Source organism: Rhipicephalus microplus, chromosome 8 (genome assembly GCF_043290135.1).
Source record: "Rhipicephalus microplus isolate Deutch F79 chromosome 8, USDA_Rmic, whole genome shotgun sequence".
Taxonomy (NCBI): domain Eukaryota; kingdom Metazoa; phylum Arthropoda; class Arachnida; order Ixodida; family Ixodidae; genus Rhipicephalus; species Rhipicephalus microplus.
Genome location: NC_134707.1, coordinates 47,122,381 through 47,143,077, shown reverse-complemented (window position 1 = coordinate 47,143,077; position 20,697 = coordinate 47,122,381). Strand labels below are relative to the sequence as shown.

General features: G+C 41.7%; 1 protein-coding gene across 2 annotated transcripts in view; it reads left to right on the top strand.

Annotated features, from left to right (window-relative positions):
* The window catches only part of LOC119164426 (venom metalloproteinase antarease-like TserMP_B), a 29,205-nt gene extending 9,140 nt beyond the window's left edge, over nucleotides 1-20,065 (top strand). For both annotated transcript variants that reach the window (XM_037416616.2, XM_037416617.2), the window contains 11 exons: nucleotides 2,674-2,766; nucleotides 5,753-5,891; nucleotides 9,103-9,242; nucleotides 11,144-11,218; nucleotides 11,300-11,433; nucleotides 13,108-13,157; nucleotides 14,065-14,173; nucleotides 15,340-15,507; nucleotides 15,734-15,869; nucleotides 16,785-16,898; nucleotides 19,850-20,065. In XM_037416616.2, the coding sequence (XP_037272513.2) occupies nucleotides 2,674-2,766; nucleotides 5,753-5,891; nucleotides 9,103-9,242; nucleotides 11,144-11,218; nucleotides 11,300-11,433; nucleotides 13,108-13,157; nucleotides 14,065-14,173; nucleotides 15,340-15,507; nucleotides 15,734-15,869; nucleotides 16,785-16,898; nucleotides 19,850-19,915 (1,224 nt within the window). In that variant the 3' untranslated portion in view covers nucleotides 19,916-20,065. The remainder of the gene's footprint in view (nucleotides 1-2,673; nucleotides 2,767-5,752; nucleotides 5,892-9,102; nucleotides 9,243-11,143; nucleotides 11,219-11,299; nucleotides 11,434-13,107; nucleotides 13,158-14,064; nucleotides 14,174-15,339; nucleotides 15,508-15,733; nucleotides 15,870-16,784; nucleotides 16,899-19,849) is intronic.
* Nucleotides 20,066-20,697: the final 632 nt, after the last annotated feature.

The following is a 20,697-nucleotide window of genomic DNA, read 5'->3' as shown; positions in this document are numbered from 1 at the left end:
CATCAGCTGCTGTGTTGCTTGGTATGTTCTCCCGGCATACATTTAAACATTACTTTATGGGGCTTTTGGCCTGCGTTTGTGAGCTGTTTAGGTGTCTCGGTAATCAGGATATAATTTATTGTTTTCGATTTTGTTCTACGAAGTAGTGTTAATGCTGCTTGTTAATCACCGAATATCAATCAATTTTCAGCATCTCTTACAGAATTGATAAATTTTAGAGCGCTCAGAATAGCGAGCGCTCCACTTGTTGTAGACGATGTCACGCAAGATAACCTAAATGCATATTGTGCATTGAGGGGTGGTACAACAAACGCCGAACTAGAAGATACCGGTATACTGCAGGCGTCTGTATATGTATACTTGCATGTAGCCCTGATATTACGTATATATCTAGTAAACCGCTAGTTTCTGGGCTGCTCCTTAAAATGTATCATTTCTTATGCAATGTCATCCACCGATGCTTCTATTTTCGTAGCGTAAGGTACCGTGGAAGGCAATCAATGTGTGAGTGGAAAAACTCAATTTATGGCACTAAGCTGGAAGTTTCCCTCATTTCTTTATGAACACAGCTTCCGTTCATCTGTAATATCTCTAGAGCCAATGGGTGTTTTTTATGTTGCGTCCAAAGGCGAAAAAAAAAGCCGACTCTTTTCTATACTTCTCACGACTGCAAACGGAGATTGGCGAGTCTCTGCTAATACAAGAAAACTGGAAGTCAATAGCGGAACACGGAAGCATACTCGTAAACTCCTGTCTAGAAGTCTTTCAAATTTTTGTTCCGACGTGGCTGAAATGCCACATGAGATTGCCGCAGAGTAAACAATTCTTTGTTATATTAGAGCACCATGAACGGTGGGTAGAGGTGGCCTCACCGCGGTGGTCTAATGGCTAAGGTACTCGGCTGCTGATCCACAGGTTTCGCGGTTGAATCCCAGCTGCGGTGGCTGCATTTCCGATGGAGGCGGAAATGTTGTTGGCCCGTGTGCTCAGATTTGGGTGCACGTTAAAGAACCCCAGAGGGTCGAAATTTCTGGAGCCTTTCACTACGGCGTCTCTCATATTCATATGATGGTTTTGGGACGTTGAACGCCACATATCAATCAAGTGAGTAGAGACAATACTGATCCACCCCTTGATGTGCCAGCAATTCTGAAAAGTATATTCACTACTAAATCAGGATCACTTTCGAGTTTTTTTATGTGCACTGTTCAAGATAGCTGCTCATCAACAAGTATTCCCACAAATTAATGCTGTGTAACAATATCGCAAGGCTGTCTTTCTAGACGAAGATTAAAATTCTGTAACAACTTACTGGTGAAGGGCAACACAGCTGTCTTCGCATGTGACAGAGTCATCTCTCTCTCTCGTAAAAAGTTGTTGATGGTATTTATGTCCTCTTGTAAAGCCTTCTGATATATTTCATACTTAATTGCAGATGTCCAAATGCACACATCATCTAACACATTGAGAAGTGTAAATTAGGTGGCATTCTTCTAGGTGAATCTGCCATGACGCTGTTGAATAGAAAAGGCCTAAACACTGTTCCTTGTGGCGCTCCCTGCTTGACATTGTGTACTGCTTTCTTTCCTACATCCGTGTGAACAAATACTTTGCGACCTGTTTAGAATGCTGGTTTAGCAAATAGTAGGCTCGTAAGCGTAGCATTGCATCACACGCAATGCACGATTGTTTTCTATGACCAATCATACAATATAAGCACGTTATTTTAAACCATCATTCAAGCACTGCCCCGTCTGGACAATATAACCGTTCCATAAAGTCATGTGCATGCCACAAAAGAACAGGGACTGTTTCAGGGAGGACCTGAGTATCAGGTGGCCCGTAAGCCTCGGGTTGGGGCTTGTGCATTTGCTCTGGTTAGGTGGTTTAAACCAAAGTGGATGGATTAGTAGCCTGACAGTAAGTGCAGCGATGGTGTGTGATTGAATAAGTGATATTATAGGCGTTATTTTGTAAAGCCTCGCTCAATAAAATCTTGTCACACAGTCACGTTCCCTTCACACGCTTCACATAAGAACGATTTCCAGGATACGTAGTCAGCCGAATTTTCGTCCTTGTTTCAAAGTGTCGCTGTTTTGTTCGCATTTTAAAAGGAACCAACTGGTCCAGATTTTGGCGATTCTCAATTCACCTTCCATCTTCCTTTTAGTTCTTTACCACACAAGGCGATGCTATGTTGTTCTAGCGTACCGAAATAGTAGTGTGTTACGATGCTCGCTCTCTGATTGTGCGTGCGTGGGTCCCTATCTACCTTCGCCAAAAATGTGACAAGTTTCTGTCTTTATCTTCACTTTCTGGGTCTATTTCTGTTTGTTTTCTTTGTGTATCACTTTAATCGTTCCCTCACTCGTACTCCCAACCAATCGATGCATATGTTTTGTGTGCAAGGTAAGCAGGATCGGAACCATAACAGCTGTGATAAATATCAGCCATCCTTGGAATTATTCACGCATCTTATGTTAAATATGTAATCCCGCATGTTTTTTGCATGTGACAGTGCCTAACTCGTCGATGACACTTGTACTGGGCTACGGCGTACCCAGATAGTTTCGCAAAGCACAAAACAAGCCAAGCTAAACGTAAACAAACAAGAAGTGAACCTACAGGTATACAAAACTGGTGTTGAGACAACCTTCTTTGTTGTTACTTCAGATAAATGGGACTGATATCGAAAGAAGTTTGTTCGAAGACCAACAACGAATGGCCACAGTATATTTAACAAATTCTTCGGACGGCATACGAGTGGTAAGAGCGCGAAGTAATATTTTGTTTTCCTGCCTTATTTTTTTGCTATGAGGCTGTCACGAACACACACACACCCACACAAAAAAAAAGCTGGTGCCTCTTATTACAATATTCGGCCACGGCATCCACTAATATATGTGACACACGGCACTCCTCCAACTGTCTGGATGCAAATGATTTTAGGCCTGTTCGGAAAAAGTGCGCCCACAGAAGCTAGCTGTGTATATCTACATTGCTGAAGAAGCCTTGAAATCACTTGCGTTCATCTGCCAGACGAATGTAAAGACATAGTATTGCTTTGTGCAAAAAGGGATCTATCAAAACACTACCACTCAGATTTTGTGCTTCCAACACTTACCTTGAATAATAATAACTGCAAACGTTTTAGGTTTGAAAGCGTAATTGTTTTATGACATGCTTCGTAGTGGAGGCACTTCAAGTTTCAAAACACTTGTTGAACTATGCCTGCCGGCAACAAAAAGATAATCAATCATTTTACCAGGCATAATGCGAATATCAATTTTAATTTTCAAGTGGGGACATGATTTAAGCCTCTGTAATGAACAGACGCTTTCATTTATATTGTTGCGAACGAATTTCGATGAAGGGCTTAGCCTGTCTTTGATTTCGTAGCATGGCCTTCACAAATTTCTCGTCAGCTAACCGCCACAATCTATCACAGATGTCACTTTTACAACTACAGAGTCCAAGTAGGAGATTCATGTGCTTACACTTATAACTTTTCGAATTCCTTGCACACGTTGCACAGCGTGGTTGCTCATGTATAGAAACGGAGCATGCAGTAGCTGTAGAAGCCCGTGCTTTGCGGGAACGTCGAACGTAGAATAGAGGTGAAGAGCAGATAGTGCCTTTATCTTACTTTTACACACTGAATCACAGTCGTTTATAACATGCATCCGGACTCTTGAGCTGTCATTTTGGGCAGTAATATGCAAAGACTGACGCCGTAATGACGCCCACCATAGACCTATGCTGTGTCATGCCTTTGCGCTATATTTCAAGCTTGAACGAAATCTTGTAACTCGCGTGCCGTATCAGCAGCAGGCCACATCGTCCATTGCAATGGACTCCATCGCTCTAGACAAATGTGGTTCCGCCTGTACTACAATAGAAAACGTGCGGCGAGTGTGACACGCGACCACGTGTCATTGAATTTGAGCCTGCGGCTTAGCGGTGAATGCCACAGCTACGCGATAAATGTTTTTCTGCCTTGAAGTTTTATCGTGCCGTGAAAGTGGCACCGAGATACAGGAGTTGTCAACCCGGAACGTTCAACGTGCGTCTTTGATATACTATGCTATGGTGTAGGTCACGTTTTGTTCGTGTCCTTGATAAAAAAGTACAAACAATCAATGTGTATTTCTTGAAGGGCCACTCACCACCCCATGTTTAAAGACGAGGGAGTAATTTTCTCCTCTTCTTCATACACACGATGCCCCCTCTTCTCCACTCTTTCTTGAATGCACGTGAACAATATCAGCACTAAGCGCTACAGAGCCTATCAGGATGTCGCGCTTCTCGGCTGCCCGCTGTCATCGCCGCTCGTGCAGTTGTAAACACACACACAAAAAAAGAAGTTTGATCGATTGACTGTGCACAACATTCATGCGCAACAAAGAAGAGCGGATGGGCGGCTGCATGGCAAAGCAGTGCAGGAGACAAAGCACATGCGATATTTTGCGTGTATCAACGAATCGAGAGCATATACGCTGTAGACGTCACAGGAACTACTGTCTGTGCCACAGAAGTTCGCAAGAAAGACGAGATATATCAGCATAGTATATTGCGAACTCTTTTTTGTATTTTTAGAGCCTGATTAATGGCCCTTTAAGCAGCGTCCGCGTTCAAGAGAGCACACTTTCCATCGGCGACAAAACTACGTGCTATATTGGGATACGAGTTTCTGCTTCTTTAACGAAGAAAAATTCATTTCTCCTTTTCTGCTAACGTGCGATTGGTTGAACTGGAAGCCTAAAGAAGAGCGTTAAAATCGTGCTACTCTTAAACAAACATTTTTATTTAGTTTAAATAATAGTCACTTTTATTAACCTGCCGTGGCGAGTGTTGCGAGGCTGCTCAGTGGCATCAGTTTTCTGAATGCTGTTTTTTAATCCACAACGTCAGCGTTTGAAAAACATCTATGAGTTGGTCGAGACATCGTTTTATTTATTACAAGTTTGTTTCCAAGCATACGCATTCCGTAAACAAAATTTATAAGCGACTAAATTTTAGGCACATTAGGCATGCATGGCTCAGGTTTTCTTATGTGCGTTGTTTTGGGAGAAATTTCCCCAAATCTTTCAGTTGGCACAATGTCACATCCTTGGTGCTGTTCGAAAAGCATACAAGTACTGACATCGTGGTGGCAGTATAATAGTTGTGATAACATAATACTAGAGTAGTAGTTTTATGCAGTGGTTTCGGTGACAAACATTTTAGTTACGGCTGTTTCGCGGGAGATGCTGGCCTCAGCAGCACTGGAACATCAGCGTAGCGTTACAGTGTGGATCTAAATATGCACATCTTTGTGTGTCATCCACACGCCGAAACCTCACGTACAAGAAAACGAAAAAGCCATTTTTAGCCTTAAGGTATCCGAAACACCAGATGAAAGTTTACTGCCTGACGGAAGGACCAACCACTTTCCTGTCGAACAGTTTGAGAGCATTACTTACTAGCAAGAGCGTTTCGCACATTGTTTGACGGTTAGTGTCAAACAGATGTCGCATTTGCACGCGAAGCTCAAACAAAATATGGCAACTGGGAAATGATGTAAACTCCAACCAAAAAGTTTCCCAGTTTTCATACCCAACCAGACGAACATCTGTAGAATGTTTAGATTCAAAATATGCCAACGGTTGCTGTGTAATGAAAAAATGACATTAGTGTTGTTGCCTAATTTTAACTGTGAATCACATTTGAGAGTGTTGCAAGAATAACGATCACCTAATTCGGTGACACACAGACTGGATTACTGAGCCCTACCGAAAGGATTGAACCAGTCTTGTCTGAAGCGGGACAAGCCTCGGGAAGAGTGCCACATATAGTGCGTAATATACAGCGACCCGTTGGATCCAGACCACTTATGATGGAGAGGAGAAAAGGTAAGCTTAAAAGTACGCACAGCAGATCTAGTTGTGGAGCATTCGTATTGCGCTGATCTCCACAGGTGCCGCGTGTACAGGAAGCGCCACCAGACATGCACACGCGCCGAGGAGTTTTTCTGTCTTCTTCCTTTTTCCAACGCAGTGCAATTTGTCAAGTTACGCTCGGTCTTTGTGCTGCCCCGGGCTACTATTTATAGCCATTGCCGAATTCCGGCGAGTATCCTACTCCTTGAACCCTTAATCGAATAGACCCCGACCAATCGCACTCGTACCTCCAATGTGGCAGCGACTCATGTGCTTTCAATCTTAAGCTCTTGCTGTGCCCAGCCTTCAATGCATATCTGCCCATCATGAATGAGCGACGGGATACATCTTTGAAGAGCAACATCCTTCACACACAACACCAGGCCGTTCAGAGGGCTCACGACATCGCGATAAAACTTCCTGCGGTCCCATCAGCGGCAGAACCACCGACTTAATCTTGATATGTGGGGGGGGGGGGGGGGGGGCTATGGCTCCCTTAAATATTTGTCCGTCAGGACGTAAGAAACGTTCTCATCATGTCACGCCATGTTAAATCCTGCTAATTATCCCCTCTCTTTCAACCGAACAGCTGCTATGGCCTCTCTGCAAGATTTAAATGACAGTCATGGTGAAATTAGACAAGATGATGGAATTGGTCGGTGTTCACAATAGCCCCTGTTCTATTCGCCTATAGCGTTATTCACATGCCACACGTTCTCTTATGGGGACGTGCCACGCTCATATGGCAGGCTAGAGACATCATACTCATCTTGTTGATGACAGTCACGAAATTTAGTTGTACCAGGGCTGGGATGGTTAAGCAGTTTGGAATGTGAGGTAGTAATGGGAGGAGGAGGGAGTGCGAACATGAGCGTTTTGTGTACCACTAAACAAGTTTTCGAGAGTGTAGTTCCTGTAAAAGCTATGACAATAATCTTCTGTCACTAAAAGGCGCTACACCGCCATGATGACATTGTAAATGAGAGCATTGCAGCTCGACGTTTTATTCAGATACTTCGGTTATATTACATGTAATGAGTGCTCATGCGGTCGACTCGAGAACCATTCACTCTTGCAAAACATACGCCGTGTTCGTTGTGTAGGGGTGGCTTAAGCGTCAATCACGGAGTTGGAAGTTTTGCGTCTGCAGTTTCTTAACCTCAGATTGCGACAGTTCATTTTACTCAAAAACTGTTAACCAGATGTAAAATAGGTGTACTGTTTGTTAATTAGAGATAAATAACAATCAAAATATTGTAGACAACGTAATCAATTACAAGCTGTCCAGACGAATGCGACAACCCTCATGTGTGTCCAAAACATGTGCTTCGTAAAGGCCAGTTGGGTACTCTTGCCTCTGGATTGCTATCTTAATAAATTCAACTCTCATTACCAAACAATAAACGCATGCAAGTTGAAAAGAAACACTAACCACAAAATATACAACATAATCTTTTTGTGTGATTAAGGAAACATGATTCTGATCACGGAAAATGATGTAAGAAAACCCCTGAGGGAAGTGGGCGAAATGTCTTGGTGTTTGCCTTTGAGAGCGACCAATCAGAATTTGATGTCTTAGTCTTCTGTCGGGTGCTTTATAGAGGTACCTCCTGGCTTCTTGTAATGGTTCCTAGAAATCGAAAATCTTCACCTCCAGAGAAAGTGCAACATTGCGAGAAGTTGCAGTCTTTGGAGTTATTAGGAACATGTACTACAGCGTTCCTAACACGGTGGTCAGCGCACATGCAGAATTGCATCTTCATCGTGAGACTGACTGCGTCCACTGCAGGGCAAAAAAGTATCCCATGACCCACCTATGAACCCAGTCGTGGGCTTTCCGCTGCCACGTTCAACCTGAAAACTTCAAAATCTTATCTGTCTACCTAATTTTCTGTCCACACGTCTCACCTTTGTCTTTCCGTGAAACACAGCCAATTCCCCTAATCGCCGGTAGATATAATTCCTGTGTACTACGGCGCGGCGCAAGGCCATTTTTACTTCTTGGTTTCTACTATGAATTATAGCTTTAAGCCAACTAAGCTCGCCAAATTCGGTCATCTGAAGCTTTAAAAGGAGATATATAGATTTAAAGTAGTGTTGTGGCTAGAGACTGCATTGTTAACGTAAGTGTGAAGTCGTACGTCGGGCAACTAAAAAAACTGAAGAGGAGAGAAGCATGCACTGGGTTTCTTCTTCTTCCGAAGTGAAACAGGGCATATGTAGGAAAGGGTGCTTATACTTCACTAGCATCGTCAAAAAAAGTCTGTTTGGCTGCAGTTGATTTTAAGATAGTGCTTGTTCTTATTTTTTTCCCTAGAAGCCGCTGTTTCTGTTCTCCACGGCATGTAGGAAGTGTTGTTGCAGCTGAACAAAAACGTCGTGGGCGATTCCTTCGGCTAACTGTTACCTGCTTCATTTTCACTCACACACCACGACGACAACAGACACCAACCAGTTCCGCCCCTGAGCTACCATGGGCGTGGAACTTGAAGTTGTGGGCTCGTATTCATATAAGAAAACAGCGCAATGCAAAGAAAAACAAGCACTGGTTCTATCTAATTTTGTCTTATTTGTTGTATTGCTTTCTTTTCTAATGTTGACCAGACAGACATCCGGCCATCGAAAGCTGCTTTTTTCACCAGCTGTTCAAAACCGGTGGACACTCCACTCACTCTTTCCTGGTATAACGCATGAAATTTCCAGAAGAATAAAGAGCTCCAACAGTCCCAGTATAGCCTGAAAAACCGCTCAACAGGTTGGAAGGCACTACAAAAACTTCTTGGATGACCTTGATTCACTGATAACAGAGAGTTCTAAAAGACACAACTCCTTATTTTGCGTTCACATTATCAGAGCCACCACAGCCACGCTACCTCAATGATGCCGACAACGAGTTTTCAAGAACTCACTTTTCTGTTGCCGCTCTCAGACACTATTCTGAATCATTGTCGTTTTTCCATATCTTATGGCCACACAGAAACTATCGTAAGAATTATCATTAGATTTCGTCATCTCTAAAAAAAACTGCATGATGATTACATGTATGCTATTATTGCATTGGAAGTCTCGGGAAAACGTATGAATTGATAGTCAAATGCAAAACTTATGAGGTTCTTAATTTATAGTGCTTTCGCTTCATGGGTATGAAAGTATTTAAAGTAGTGTGCTGTCTTCGTTGTTTCAGATACAGCGCCTGGAATTTGCCGCGACAGGTATCTCCCTGAAAATGTAACCATTGAAATCTACGTCATTTCTGATGAGGTTCACAACAGAAGATTTACAAAGAAAGATCTTTGGAGATACATATGCATCTTTATAAACAGTGTAAGAATAATTAAATGAGTGACAATCTGCCAAGTACACAGCAATGTCCATTCGTAATGAGCGTTTGTGCCTGTCAAATTACCTTATTTTGTAGGCATCACAAAGGTGTACACTACGCGTTTTACATGACCATATAATCTACTGATAACTATTAAATCAAGAGGAAATCCATGCAGAGAAGATTTCCTTGCCGAAACAGTTTAAATAAACAAACAGACAATTTTTCAACAGAACAGGCCAACAGGGGTGCTATTCGCAATTTGTGCCGCGATCCTGGGCCGGATCTACGGATCTCCCACCACTAAATGCAAGTGACAAAAAAGTCAAATGAAACTCAGGAGCTAGTGTTTGACCTTTTCAACTTTATTGTAAACATTTTGCTTTTAGGAAAAGAAGTTATATGGGGTTTTTATTTATTTTTACAACTAGACTAATTCATCTTCATTTAATCCACAATTACTAGACTTCAGTTGAAACAGCACATAATGTCCTCTGGGCATTCGTTGACTTAATTTTATCTTGATTTAATTAGGATTTATCAAAACTTATACCGCAGTTAATGTTGGTTAGCTTTTGTGCATAAATTAATATGCCATAATGAGTGTGTATTCAAAAACAATTCTAATTGAGAGCTCGCTTCACAGATATTCTGGTGTCAGAGTGATTGTCCTCACTTATGAGCCAAATATTTATGTTGTCCGTGACTGAAAATTTTACATATAGGCAGATAAATAAGTACTGCGGTATCACTGGCCCGAGTAAGTATTCAACCTGGCCGTCTGCATCATACAGGTTTTCGACTACGCAGCCACGCCAGCGTATATATGAAACTGTTTCGTATATACGCTATAAGAATGTTATATATTTAGAGAAAACTCGTTACCGCAACTTAGTATTGCGTGGCAGAATCGTAAAATAGCGCCTAACGTAAAAAACTGAAGAATTGCGAGACATATGAGTAGTATAAATTGGGATACTCATTACAAAGCGAAAAGCTGCGCAGGTCTACATGGCACCTTACAGATGCCTAGTGGGTGTATAGCCTACTTAAACAATTTGCGAAAATGGAAGAAATATGGCGTAACAGGCGATGCGCCAATGTAAACAATTGGGCACAGTAGCATAGCTTCAGACTGGCAACATACGTGCACAAACATTCCTTTTTTTGTCGTCATGGTTGAAAGTGCCGTGATTGGCGCCTGATTGCGCCACCGCGTTCCGCTCTTAAAGACAAAGTTCAAGTGATCTCGATGTTTTTTTCTTTATTTTTGTAATGTGCATTCCATATTTTTCCGCATATAAACAAGACCAATATGCCAGTATCAAGGCTCACTGGACGGCAGTCACTGGCATGCATCTTCCATCGCTTCGAGGTTTTTTTTTTTTTTTTTGCAAATGCTGCTTCCTTTCTGATTTTTTTAGCATTCTCTCGTTGTGAATATTTAGGGTCTTCAGCTCTATCCAGCCGATTCACAACCGTTTGCTGTGCTAACAGTTGCCAACATCTTTTTTGTGTATACCAGGGGTGATTATTCGGATTAAATCTGTTTCTATGGCTCATACACGTTGATAACAATGGTAGTTTTCAGCTAGGTCGCACAGTGGCGCATATCCGCTTAAGTTATTGTAGTTTACTAAGCTGGACTCACAAGCAATTATTTTCAGAGGTTCACTGTTAAAATATTATATACAATATTACTATAGTAAAATATATTACTTAATTATGCAGTAAAAATACACCTAATGGTTTGTCCAAAAGCGCACTTAGTACACTGAAGATTGGGCTTGTGAGAACTATACAGACACTTGAAAATCAGCTTATATTCAGCACAAAAAAAACAGAAAAAAACGTCGACGTCGAAATGTGCTAATGTTGCTGCTATTGCTGTTTTTTTTTGCAGATTAACGCCATATTTATGAGTCCGAGTTGTCCCAAAGTAAGGTTGGCCCTTGTCGGTCTAGAAATCAGTAGTAAGGTTAGTATTGATTATTTGTTACCATCAAAGAACCAAATGAGCAAACACGCGTAAAACACCTTTATATACCGTATTTCGCAGACTGCTGAAGCTCAATACGTTTATGGCAGCGACAAACTACTGAACGACCTGTTTACTCTTTACAACCTTAAAGACTACGTCGAAAAGAAAATGGAAGCATACAGAAACCCCGATCTGGTGCTACTTCTCACAGGGTAAGAATATCAAGAGCTGAATACTATTTTTCTTAAAATGATGTAGCTTGCGAAGTCGCGCAAAGCCGGCTCTCAGCAGAGCTCGTGGGCATCTGGCGCTGCGATCGTTCAGCGACCATGGGAATGATGGGTAGACCACACATTTGCCGAGTCTTCGTACTTCCAGACGGTGAATAGTACTTGTGGCTTCCTTTAATGCCGTGTTTCGGTTCTGTTTTGAAAGAAAGCAAAAACCCTTTTGAACTTCGTTGCCTGATTTGGGAAGATAAGCCTAAGAGAATAAAGTGGTGAAGCGTAACCGCTGAACATTTCCTGATTTCTCTTTCGTAAGAAAACAGCTCGAAGTAACACTAACACATACGGAGTCAAAAGTACGAAGATTAAACAAATTTGTGTACTACCCATCATTTCCATGCTCGCTGAAGCACTGTGCGTTGCAGCTCCTCTAGACAATAGTGCCAGAGTTTCCTCTATAAGGTATATTTAAGAAACTCTAAGCTTGCAGGCACGTACCTGGACCTGCCTTAGTTTTGCTATACCTTCTGTCTTCTTCTCAACATTCGTTTTAATATATATGCATGACTACATTATACTACACTATACTAAGATGTATTTTAATATAAAATACAAAGCAATACTTACACTCTTTTTTATCATATTTGAGTCAATGTTTTTCTATCTCTTTCCCTTTCAATCTGCTTATTTCTGCCTTTGTGTGTTTTTCAAGCTGTTTTCTTCTGTTTCTCTATCTCTTGCTGTGTCTTTCTCTTTTTTTCTACGTCTTTCTTTCACTGGCCATCTATGTGTTTAAGTCCTCAACCAAGAAACTACAACTGCTAAAAATTTATAGCACGTATGAGCCGCAGAATTTGAATCACACTACTCGCTACACCTGTCCACTAAATATTTATAAGGCATCACAAAGGCGGCAAACACCGACAAGAGACTTGGCTGTTTAGCTTCAGTTGTGTACTGTTTGTACATACTTCTTGAAAATTGACTCAGGGTAAGCAAGTTACTGATGATGATAATTTTCTATCAACTAAATACCAGAAACCTCGAACAAAAAACTTCTCTTGCAAAACAATGCTACCATACCTACTGATGGTAATGAGTGAATGTTTGTGAACTTTACTACATATGTCTTTATGACGCATTGCCATTTCAGCATAACTCGTACGCTACCCCACATTTAACTCTAGTACATAAAAGTGTCACAGTCTTACACTGCCATAGGACACCTTAAGAACGTACCTTATATATCGCATCGCATTTTGCTGAGATCTGCAAGCTGAAAATTCCTGGGGAGCACGCTTTAAGTTAAAAAAAAAAAACGGAAGAGAGTTTTTACGTTTTAACGACACACCATTACTCACGAATTACTAAGTCTTTATTTTTCCATAATTATACCTAAGTACACACTAGTACACTCTAGTTTACCAGAAGAGATGTGTGACTAGATAAACAGGTACAAAAGCACCGAGAGACATGGTCTTCGAGCCATAATTTTAAAGCAGAAATTTCAAAACGATTATGCAATACTGTATCTTTTGAAAAAAAAACAAAAAAAACAAATGGTGGTGCGCATTTCCTTCGCAAAATACAGCCGTTCGGTGCGATAACATGTATTCTCACACTCATATATTGAAAAATAAAATATTTATCACTTTCTAGACGAGATATTTACGAGAGTACCAGTAGAGGAATCAGGAGGGATATTACAGGTGCGTATAATGCATTGCTTGCTTCATAGTTTAGTGGTCTTCGAATACTAGAGACTAGTTTCATATTTACAGGCAGCCATATTTGTAGGCACTTCAATATTTTAATACTTAGATAGTTAAGTGCTGGTTCTACTAATACCACGAGTTTATGATATTCATCATTGCTTTTTGTAAAACATAAGGTTTTTTAAATATTTAAGTTGATTACAATGAAAGCACACGTTCTGGCTATCATCCGTGAGTGGATAGTTCCGATATACTTTGCCAGTCACAGCTTGTCACAAAAACTGTTGCAAGAATAAATAAAATTGACAGTGAGAAGTTCTGATAGCACCTGGGCGGAGCACAAATTTCTAAATTTGTGGCTAAACATAAGGAACCTATATACGGTAAATAATAGTTCTGAAGGCGTTGATAAGATTCATACAAACTACAGTTATTTATCTTTAGCCTATGAGAGTATACTGGTGCATCTCAGCTTATTGCACGTCATTCACGCACTAAAATTGTTGTTACCGCGATGCTTTTATACTGATTTATGGATGCGTGACATGTAAGATTGCAAAATAACCACATAATTATGAGAGACGTCGTAGTGGAGGGCTCCGCTAATTTCGACCACCTGGGGTCAAAATCTGATATTATTGCCCTACAGCAGCTGTTGGGTATAAATACATTCAAATACGCACCTGTGCAACGATTGTGGAAAGCGTCTGAATGGAAGTATTGTTTTTGCTTTGTTTCTAGCCACAAATACACTTTTAAATGTATGTTATATCAAGCTTTTCCTGTTATATCTATATTTCCCAATATCTTGCGTATGTTACAAGACTTGTCACTTTTAGAAAACATTGCTGAAAGTAACCTTTCTTTTTTCGAAAATGTAAAATGTTTTCGGCTTTTGCAGGAATTGCGTTTGAAGGTGGTGTTTGTACGGAACATCGTGTGGCTCTAGCAGAAGACGTGCCTGGTTCATTTAGTGGTATTATCGACGCTGCGCATGAGCTCGGGCATAGGTAAGTAACATGCTGCGATCGTCTTACTAGTAGGACGGTTGATAATCTAGGAAAAAAGAGTGCTATTTTTTATGGCTGCTTCTAGTTCTTCCGCTTTCTAGTCAAGAATATCACAATTGGAGCTAATTTCTTGTCGACTCTATTACTATGAAGAAAAAAAATAGACACGCGAAAGAAGACTAGTATACTACGACCCCAATCTGCCTAATTTGACTTACCTTCGTACTTCGACCAAGCCAAGTCCGAGCTTCACAGAAAGGTTAGAGGATGATTGAGGTCGGCATTCAAGAGAAAGAAAGAGACTAGAACTTTATTTAAGTGAGAAGAGAGTGGAATATCTAGGAGCTTCTATAGATTGATGCCTACGTCCTTAGCTCCACTGCCCTTAGCCGCGCGTCGGACTTGATCCAGGAGCGCTTGCCGCACTCCTAGGTCTGAGCTGGCGAGTTGTGCCTCTCACTGTTCCATACTGGGTGTAGAGGTTCGTCGAGAAAAACGACCAAGTTTTTTTGCTTACGATCGCACCCCCACGATATGTGGTGGAGAGTCGGCCTACCACCGATCAACGGCCACACGGCCGGACATAGTGTCAGTTGCATCTCGTGCAGATTTAGTAGGTGTGGAGATACGTCTGTATGAATTTTTCTAAGGTCGGTGGCTTCTTCCTTCTAGAGGGTTAAGTGAGCCGTAGCAGCTGGTCAAAGTAGCGCAAGCGATCCGCCGGCAGCACTCGTTTGCACTGGTGCCGAAAATTATGCATCCCTACTTTCACGCTGGGTGACGCAATGCAAGAGTAAAATGGCTTCGTGAACAGTTTGGGTCAGCTTCTAACGTCGCGTACATCGATGCGGCTGGCTATGATTGACAGATACAGGTATTACTGTCGTCGAAGACAACATGTAACTGCGGACGAGTGCCTCCTAAAACATTTATTTAAAAACAAAAAATAACATTTCGAATATTATTGAGGGATTTAAGTGCGAAATATAACTAAAGTTCCCCACTTTCAAACATAAATTATACGTGGCAATGGGAGTGAGAAGTAGGAATGACGGTGTTGGAAAGTAAATATCTGTTTGCAAAATGCCACGCTCTTACGACACTAAAGTTCAAAAGAGCACACACGCTAAGCATTCATTCCATTTTTGCATGGATTTTTTTTTCAGTTTAGGAGCCTCACACGACGGATCGCAACCAAACCGATATATTCCAGGTCACCCTGGATCATTGAAGTGCCCACCTAAAAGCGGCCATTTGATGACGTACGTCGATGGTGGACCCCTTCGATACAAGTTCTCCCAGTGCAATCAGGAAGAAGTCCGCTACGTGCTTAAGTAAGTCGCACGTTCTTGCGACGTGGCCGCTTGATTCATGTAACAAGAGGTATAACAGTAAACATTTTCTGGCTTTAGGGCAGGGCACTTGTACGCAGTAAGTTAAGTGAATGTCTAGCAGCTAATGTTCAAAATCGTCTGCATGATCACCTTTTGCACCCGTGTTGAGAAGGTCGTTTCCAAACTTCAAATGATTATAATCTTGTTCATTATGCCGGTATTACAGAATGCGGGGGAAAAAATGTTGGAACGTCAACGCTGTGAATTTCTACTCCTTAAAGGACGTTTATCCGGGCGCCTTACTCAGTCCCACGGACTTCTGCAGAAGATTTTACAAGAACAGAGATATGTACAGTCCTACAGTAAGACCACTGCTTATGCATTTATTTCTTCACTCTAGTAGACCACTGTCTCCAAAGGTATCTTTAAGGGTGTGTGTTGCTTTAGAGTGTGCATAGTTTCTTACTGTGAATCTATATATATATATATATATATATATATATATATATATATATATATATATATATATATATATATATATTGGTGTGTACTATCTGCAGCAGCACTGACATTTGGGCGAGTTGGTGCGGGTTCATGGTTAAGAACGACGCAAGAATACAAGACACCAAACGAAGAAGACACAAGGATGGGCCCCCGACCTCGTGTGTTCTCCGTTTGGTGTCTCGTGCTCCTGCGCCGTTCTCAACCCTGCGTATATAATCATCTGTGAAGAAAACCATATTTCAGTATGCGGTTGTCTCAGGGCTCTTTTTGTGTCCCATTAGTTCGTGCTGCCAATCTTTCAGTACTTGAGTTTTATTTTTGCCGTGTAGTCTGTCTATCCCGAATGCTTCTACTGATCATGCGTGATTACGTTGAACAAAATTACACTTTTCATGCTTTCTAATCATTAATTGTTGATATTAGGTTTCTTTTTCCGGTGGCGCACACTTCACCGTTAAATATCCACTTGAAAGTAGCTTGTGGGAACAAAACAGGCATGATAACACGCAGAACCTGGCATTTCATTAATGTACACAGATAATGTCACCTCAAGACAGCAATGCAAAATGCCCCAATCACTGTACGATTGCTCATCAGTTACCTGCGATTATCTACGTTGTTTTGTAAAGCACGAGGATACTTAATAAGGATTTCACCTCTGACATTGTGTTATTGTGCTCGCAGATTGTACGGTCTCTAAAGGTGAACAGCGTAATTTTAATAAGCAAGATCAACTGCTCTAGCTTCGTTCATTTGCTTAATTTTTTTTGCAGGAACATTCTCTAAAAAGACATTGCAAAATGCGATGCTGCACGGCACGCAAACCCAATACACTCACGTGCGCCTGGCATCACATGCTTGATTACATGTGGTGCGATGCTGGAAAGGTAAGCAAATAGCTCGTAATGTGATTATGTCAGCATTGCTGTGGAAATCAGTGCATGAAACGACCATGTTTCAGAGTGTACCAAGCTATAGCTGTTCGGGAAATTCTTTACGGGAGTTTAGTGGATGTTCGCCAGCTAGAGTCTATGCATAGTAAGATCGAAGCATGCGTAGGCCTGAAAGTGCTGCAAACAACAGCTTATGTGCTACCTCAAGACTGATACGGAAGGGTCAGCGCGACGACCAACGGGTGCGAGGCCGGATAACAAAGTTCAATAGCCGTGGCAGAATCCGTTGGCCAAAGCAAGTTGCAGCGTCCCTCTTTTGCGGCAGCCAAGCAAGCAGTCCCGAGGAAGTGCGTGCGCTGGAAATCGTCAACCACAACTTTGCCCCCCTCGAGATGCGACCGCCGGAGCCAGAATTGCACCAGCGACTTTCGAATTAGCAGTCCAGACCATTACCGCTACACCATCGCTGGAGACATTGCCACAACTTACTAAAAATAGCAAGTGGGAATTCGGCTACTTGAAGTTTGTTCATATTGCAAAGTCAACAAGCCATGAGAAGAGAGAGACTAAAGAAGAAAGTTACAAGACGAGCAACAAAGTTGTTCGTTTTCTGCACTTCTCGCTATTTGCGCAGCTTCTCTTATCATAATGAACTTACAAAGTCTCACATACACAACACCCACAAAAAGCTCATGCGTAAAAAAGGTACTGAATGTAAACGAATGTTTTCACAGTGCACGGAAAATGACGCTTAAAGCTTAAGTCCCAAGATGTAAATAATAAAGAGAAATGTTGTTAAAAAAGAAAAAGATACTTCTCCTGAAGGCAAAGAAATGGCCTGAGCTACAGTGTTCTCGACTTCTTCCTTGCCCAAGGCAAAAGGGAAGAACACTGACTAAGAAGGTTGAAGGTAAGAGAAAGAGTGATACGCGTATAGAAGAACCAATAACCATATTGCTTTATCAAAAAACTGTTGTTCAGTGCAGTATTCTTGGGGAAATCTGTGACGGACCTGATAGCAGTTTTAGTCGCTCATTGCAAAAGAATTATCAATGTTACTTATCTTTATAGGAAAGCGTCTAGACTTTGTTCTGCTTTCAAAACAGTGTATTAGCATTTTGTATCTAGAGGCTCCACACAAACGTAGTTCATGAAGGTGTCTCTAACGGAAACAACCGCCAATTTGGAAGCATCTTTTCAGTTACTCGCACAGCGTAGCAATCGCAGAACGATTCCTTTTTCGATGCCAGTGATTTGCCTTCTTTTCACGCTTTGCCAGGAATCTGGGCGTTGGTCCGTCCACGTTAACAACGCAATGAGCTAGCTGGGTGTGTTGAACGATAAAAATAACGTAGCATAAGGCACCACTTCGCAATGGCAGTCCTGCGGCGGCCGTGCAAGTGGAATTGCTCCTGTCGTCTCTTCAAAGCTAACGACTGAGGCGTTGTTCAAGCTCTCGACGAGTTAGCTACCGTGTTCGACTGTGGGCGATAAACTTTGATTATTTGTGAGCTAAACGCCCCGCGCTGCACGCGTGCAGTTCCGCTCAATGGGCTTGCCACCTCCGTTCCTGTTTTCGTCAAGAATTCGATGTAGCCGCATTCGTCTAAGGGTGTTAGACGTCTGGAGAAAAGAAGCACGTTCTGTCATACTATGGCTCTCTGACGCATGTTAACAATCTACCGTATTCTGAAATCAAACGAGAACGAAAACGTCTCAAGCGAAGCACCAAAATCACGGCACAGTGGCGTGTCGCCACCTGCTTTGTCATCTGCTGTTGTGCGAATGTTCTCCCACAAGCCCAAGAGGTATTGAAAGAGAGTCGAATCATTTTAGGGGTGGGGCTCCTAAGACCGTGCACGGTTCGTTTCCTCCTCCTTATAAAGTATGTAGCCATCTCCAGTTTTTACTTGCTCAATAGAAAGCGTTGCGTGTAAATGTCCTTGGAAATAATATAACTAGATGACATGAGTGGATTTCACAGCATATCCATTGAGTGAATGATGATGAATGGGGCAAAACATTCATCCGTCTATTGATGCGAGAAGTCGTCCGTACGTCTAATCGTCCATGCATCCGTCCGATCGCCCGTCAATCCATCTGTCCGTGCTACCGTCCATTCATGCTTCTGTTTGTCCGGCCATGCGTCCGTCCGTTTGTCTGTTCATGCACAATTCCGTTCGACCATTCACCCATGTGTCCGCGCTTCTCTCCGTCCGTCTGTCCGTCCGTCCGTGCTTTCATCCATGCTTCCGTTGGTCAATCCCTTCATCTGTCTGCCCATGCTACTGTTCATGTGTCTGTTCGTCTGTATGTCCGTCCGTGCTTCCGTCCATTCCTGCATCCGTCCGTCCGGGTTCCTGACCGTGAGTTCATCCACACGTCCATCCGTGCGCACATTTGCCGATCCGTGCATGATTTTGTCGTTCGTGCGTCCTTGCCTCGGTCCGTCTATCCATCCGGACGCACGGACGGATGGATAGACGGATGGATGGATATACTGTAATTTTTCTTTCAATGGAAATATAACCAATTAAGCCCTTGCAGTTACAGTATACAGATACGTATGCAAACATATTTTACTCTGGCAATGGTGCAGCCTACAAAAATTTTTTAATTATTTTACTACACTAAGGCTAATACTTTGTACGATAACTGCGAAACTAAACCATATTCTTGCGTTACTTTTGTTTGCATTTCTTAACATACATCTCGACAATGACCATAAAGTGCTCTTACTATCTGAAATAATGTATTATTTTTATCTTTATAATGAAGTCCTAATGTTCTATATAATTGTATTGTATATTTGATCAGTCTATATCACTATAGTTTTATTCTTTATCAATGAACTCCTGTGAAAATGTCTGACAGGACTGACAGTATTTATAAATAAATAGTAAAGAACTCATTGCTTATAATTAAACACAAATGTGGTTTTTCAGAGATGCTTCCAGGGTGTTTGTAGAAGTGGAATGCACTCGTCTTCTTATCGCTCGGAGAAGTTTTAAAGGCTGAATAAATAACTTTCTACCTCAACTAACAACTCAAGACAGTTCAAAATGGCTATTTACTGACGAAAAAAAACGCATTTTGTCTGTACCTACCAACGTTCTTGCCAACAATAAAGCGTACCTACCTATATTCTTGCAAACAATAAAGCATACCTTAGTCCATTTCAAATTAAAAAAAGTATTTTTACACATCAATAGTCATAGTGGCCGTGAGCATGAAGGCAAGCTTCTTCAGCGGTCACTTTTCTAAATCTAGGCAAATTGTTCTTGCAAAATTGATTGAAAGGGTAATACAGAACAGAAAGGCTGAAAAATTGACGATTTCTCCTTGATTATTTTGTAACAATACCATGGAGAATTTTCAATTCGTGGTGTTTTGGTCCGTGAACAAGTATTTTATTTTACGATTATCTGTCCTTATGTAGTTGTGCTTGAAATATAAGTCGTACTGATTTATCATCAGCATTACACCACGCCACTGTGCTTGCGACCATTTGTCGTTGTCTGTTCTATAAAGAGATATTTTTGATTGATTGATATGTGGTGTTTATCATCCCAAATCACCATAAGATTATAAAAGCTGCCGTGGTGGAGGGCTCCGGAAATTTCGACCAGCTGGGGTTCTTTAACATTCATCCAAACTTGAGCACACCACGGGCCTACAGCGATTTCGCCTTCATCAAAAATGCAGCTGCCGAAGTTGTGATTCGAAACTGCGACCTGGGGTCCGCATCCAAAAATTTAGGTCTTAGACCACCGCGGCAGAGCTTTAAAACAGA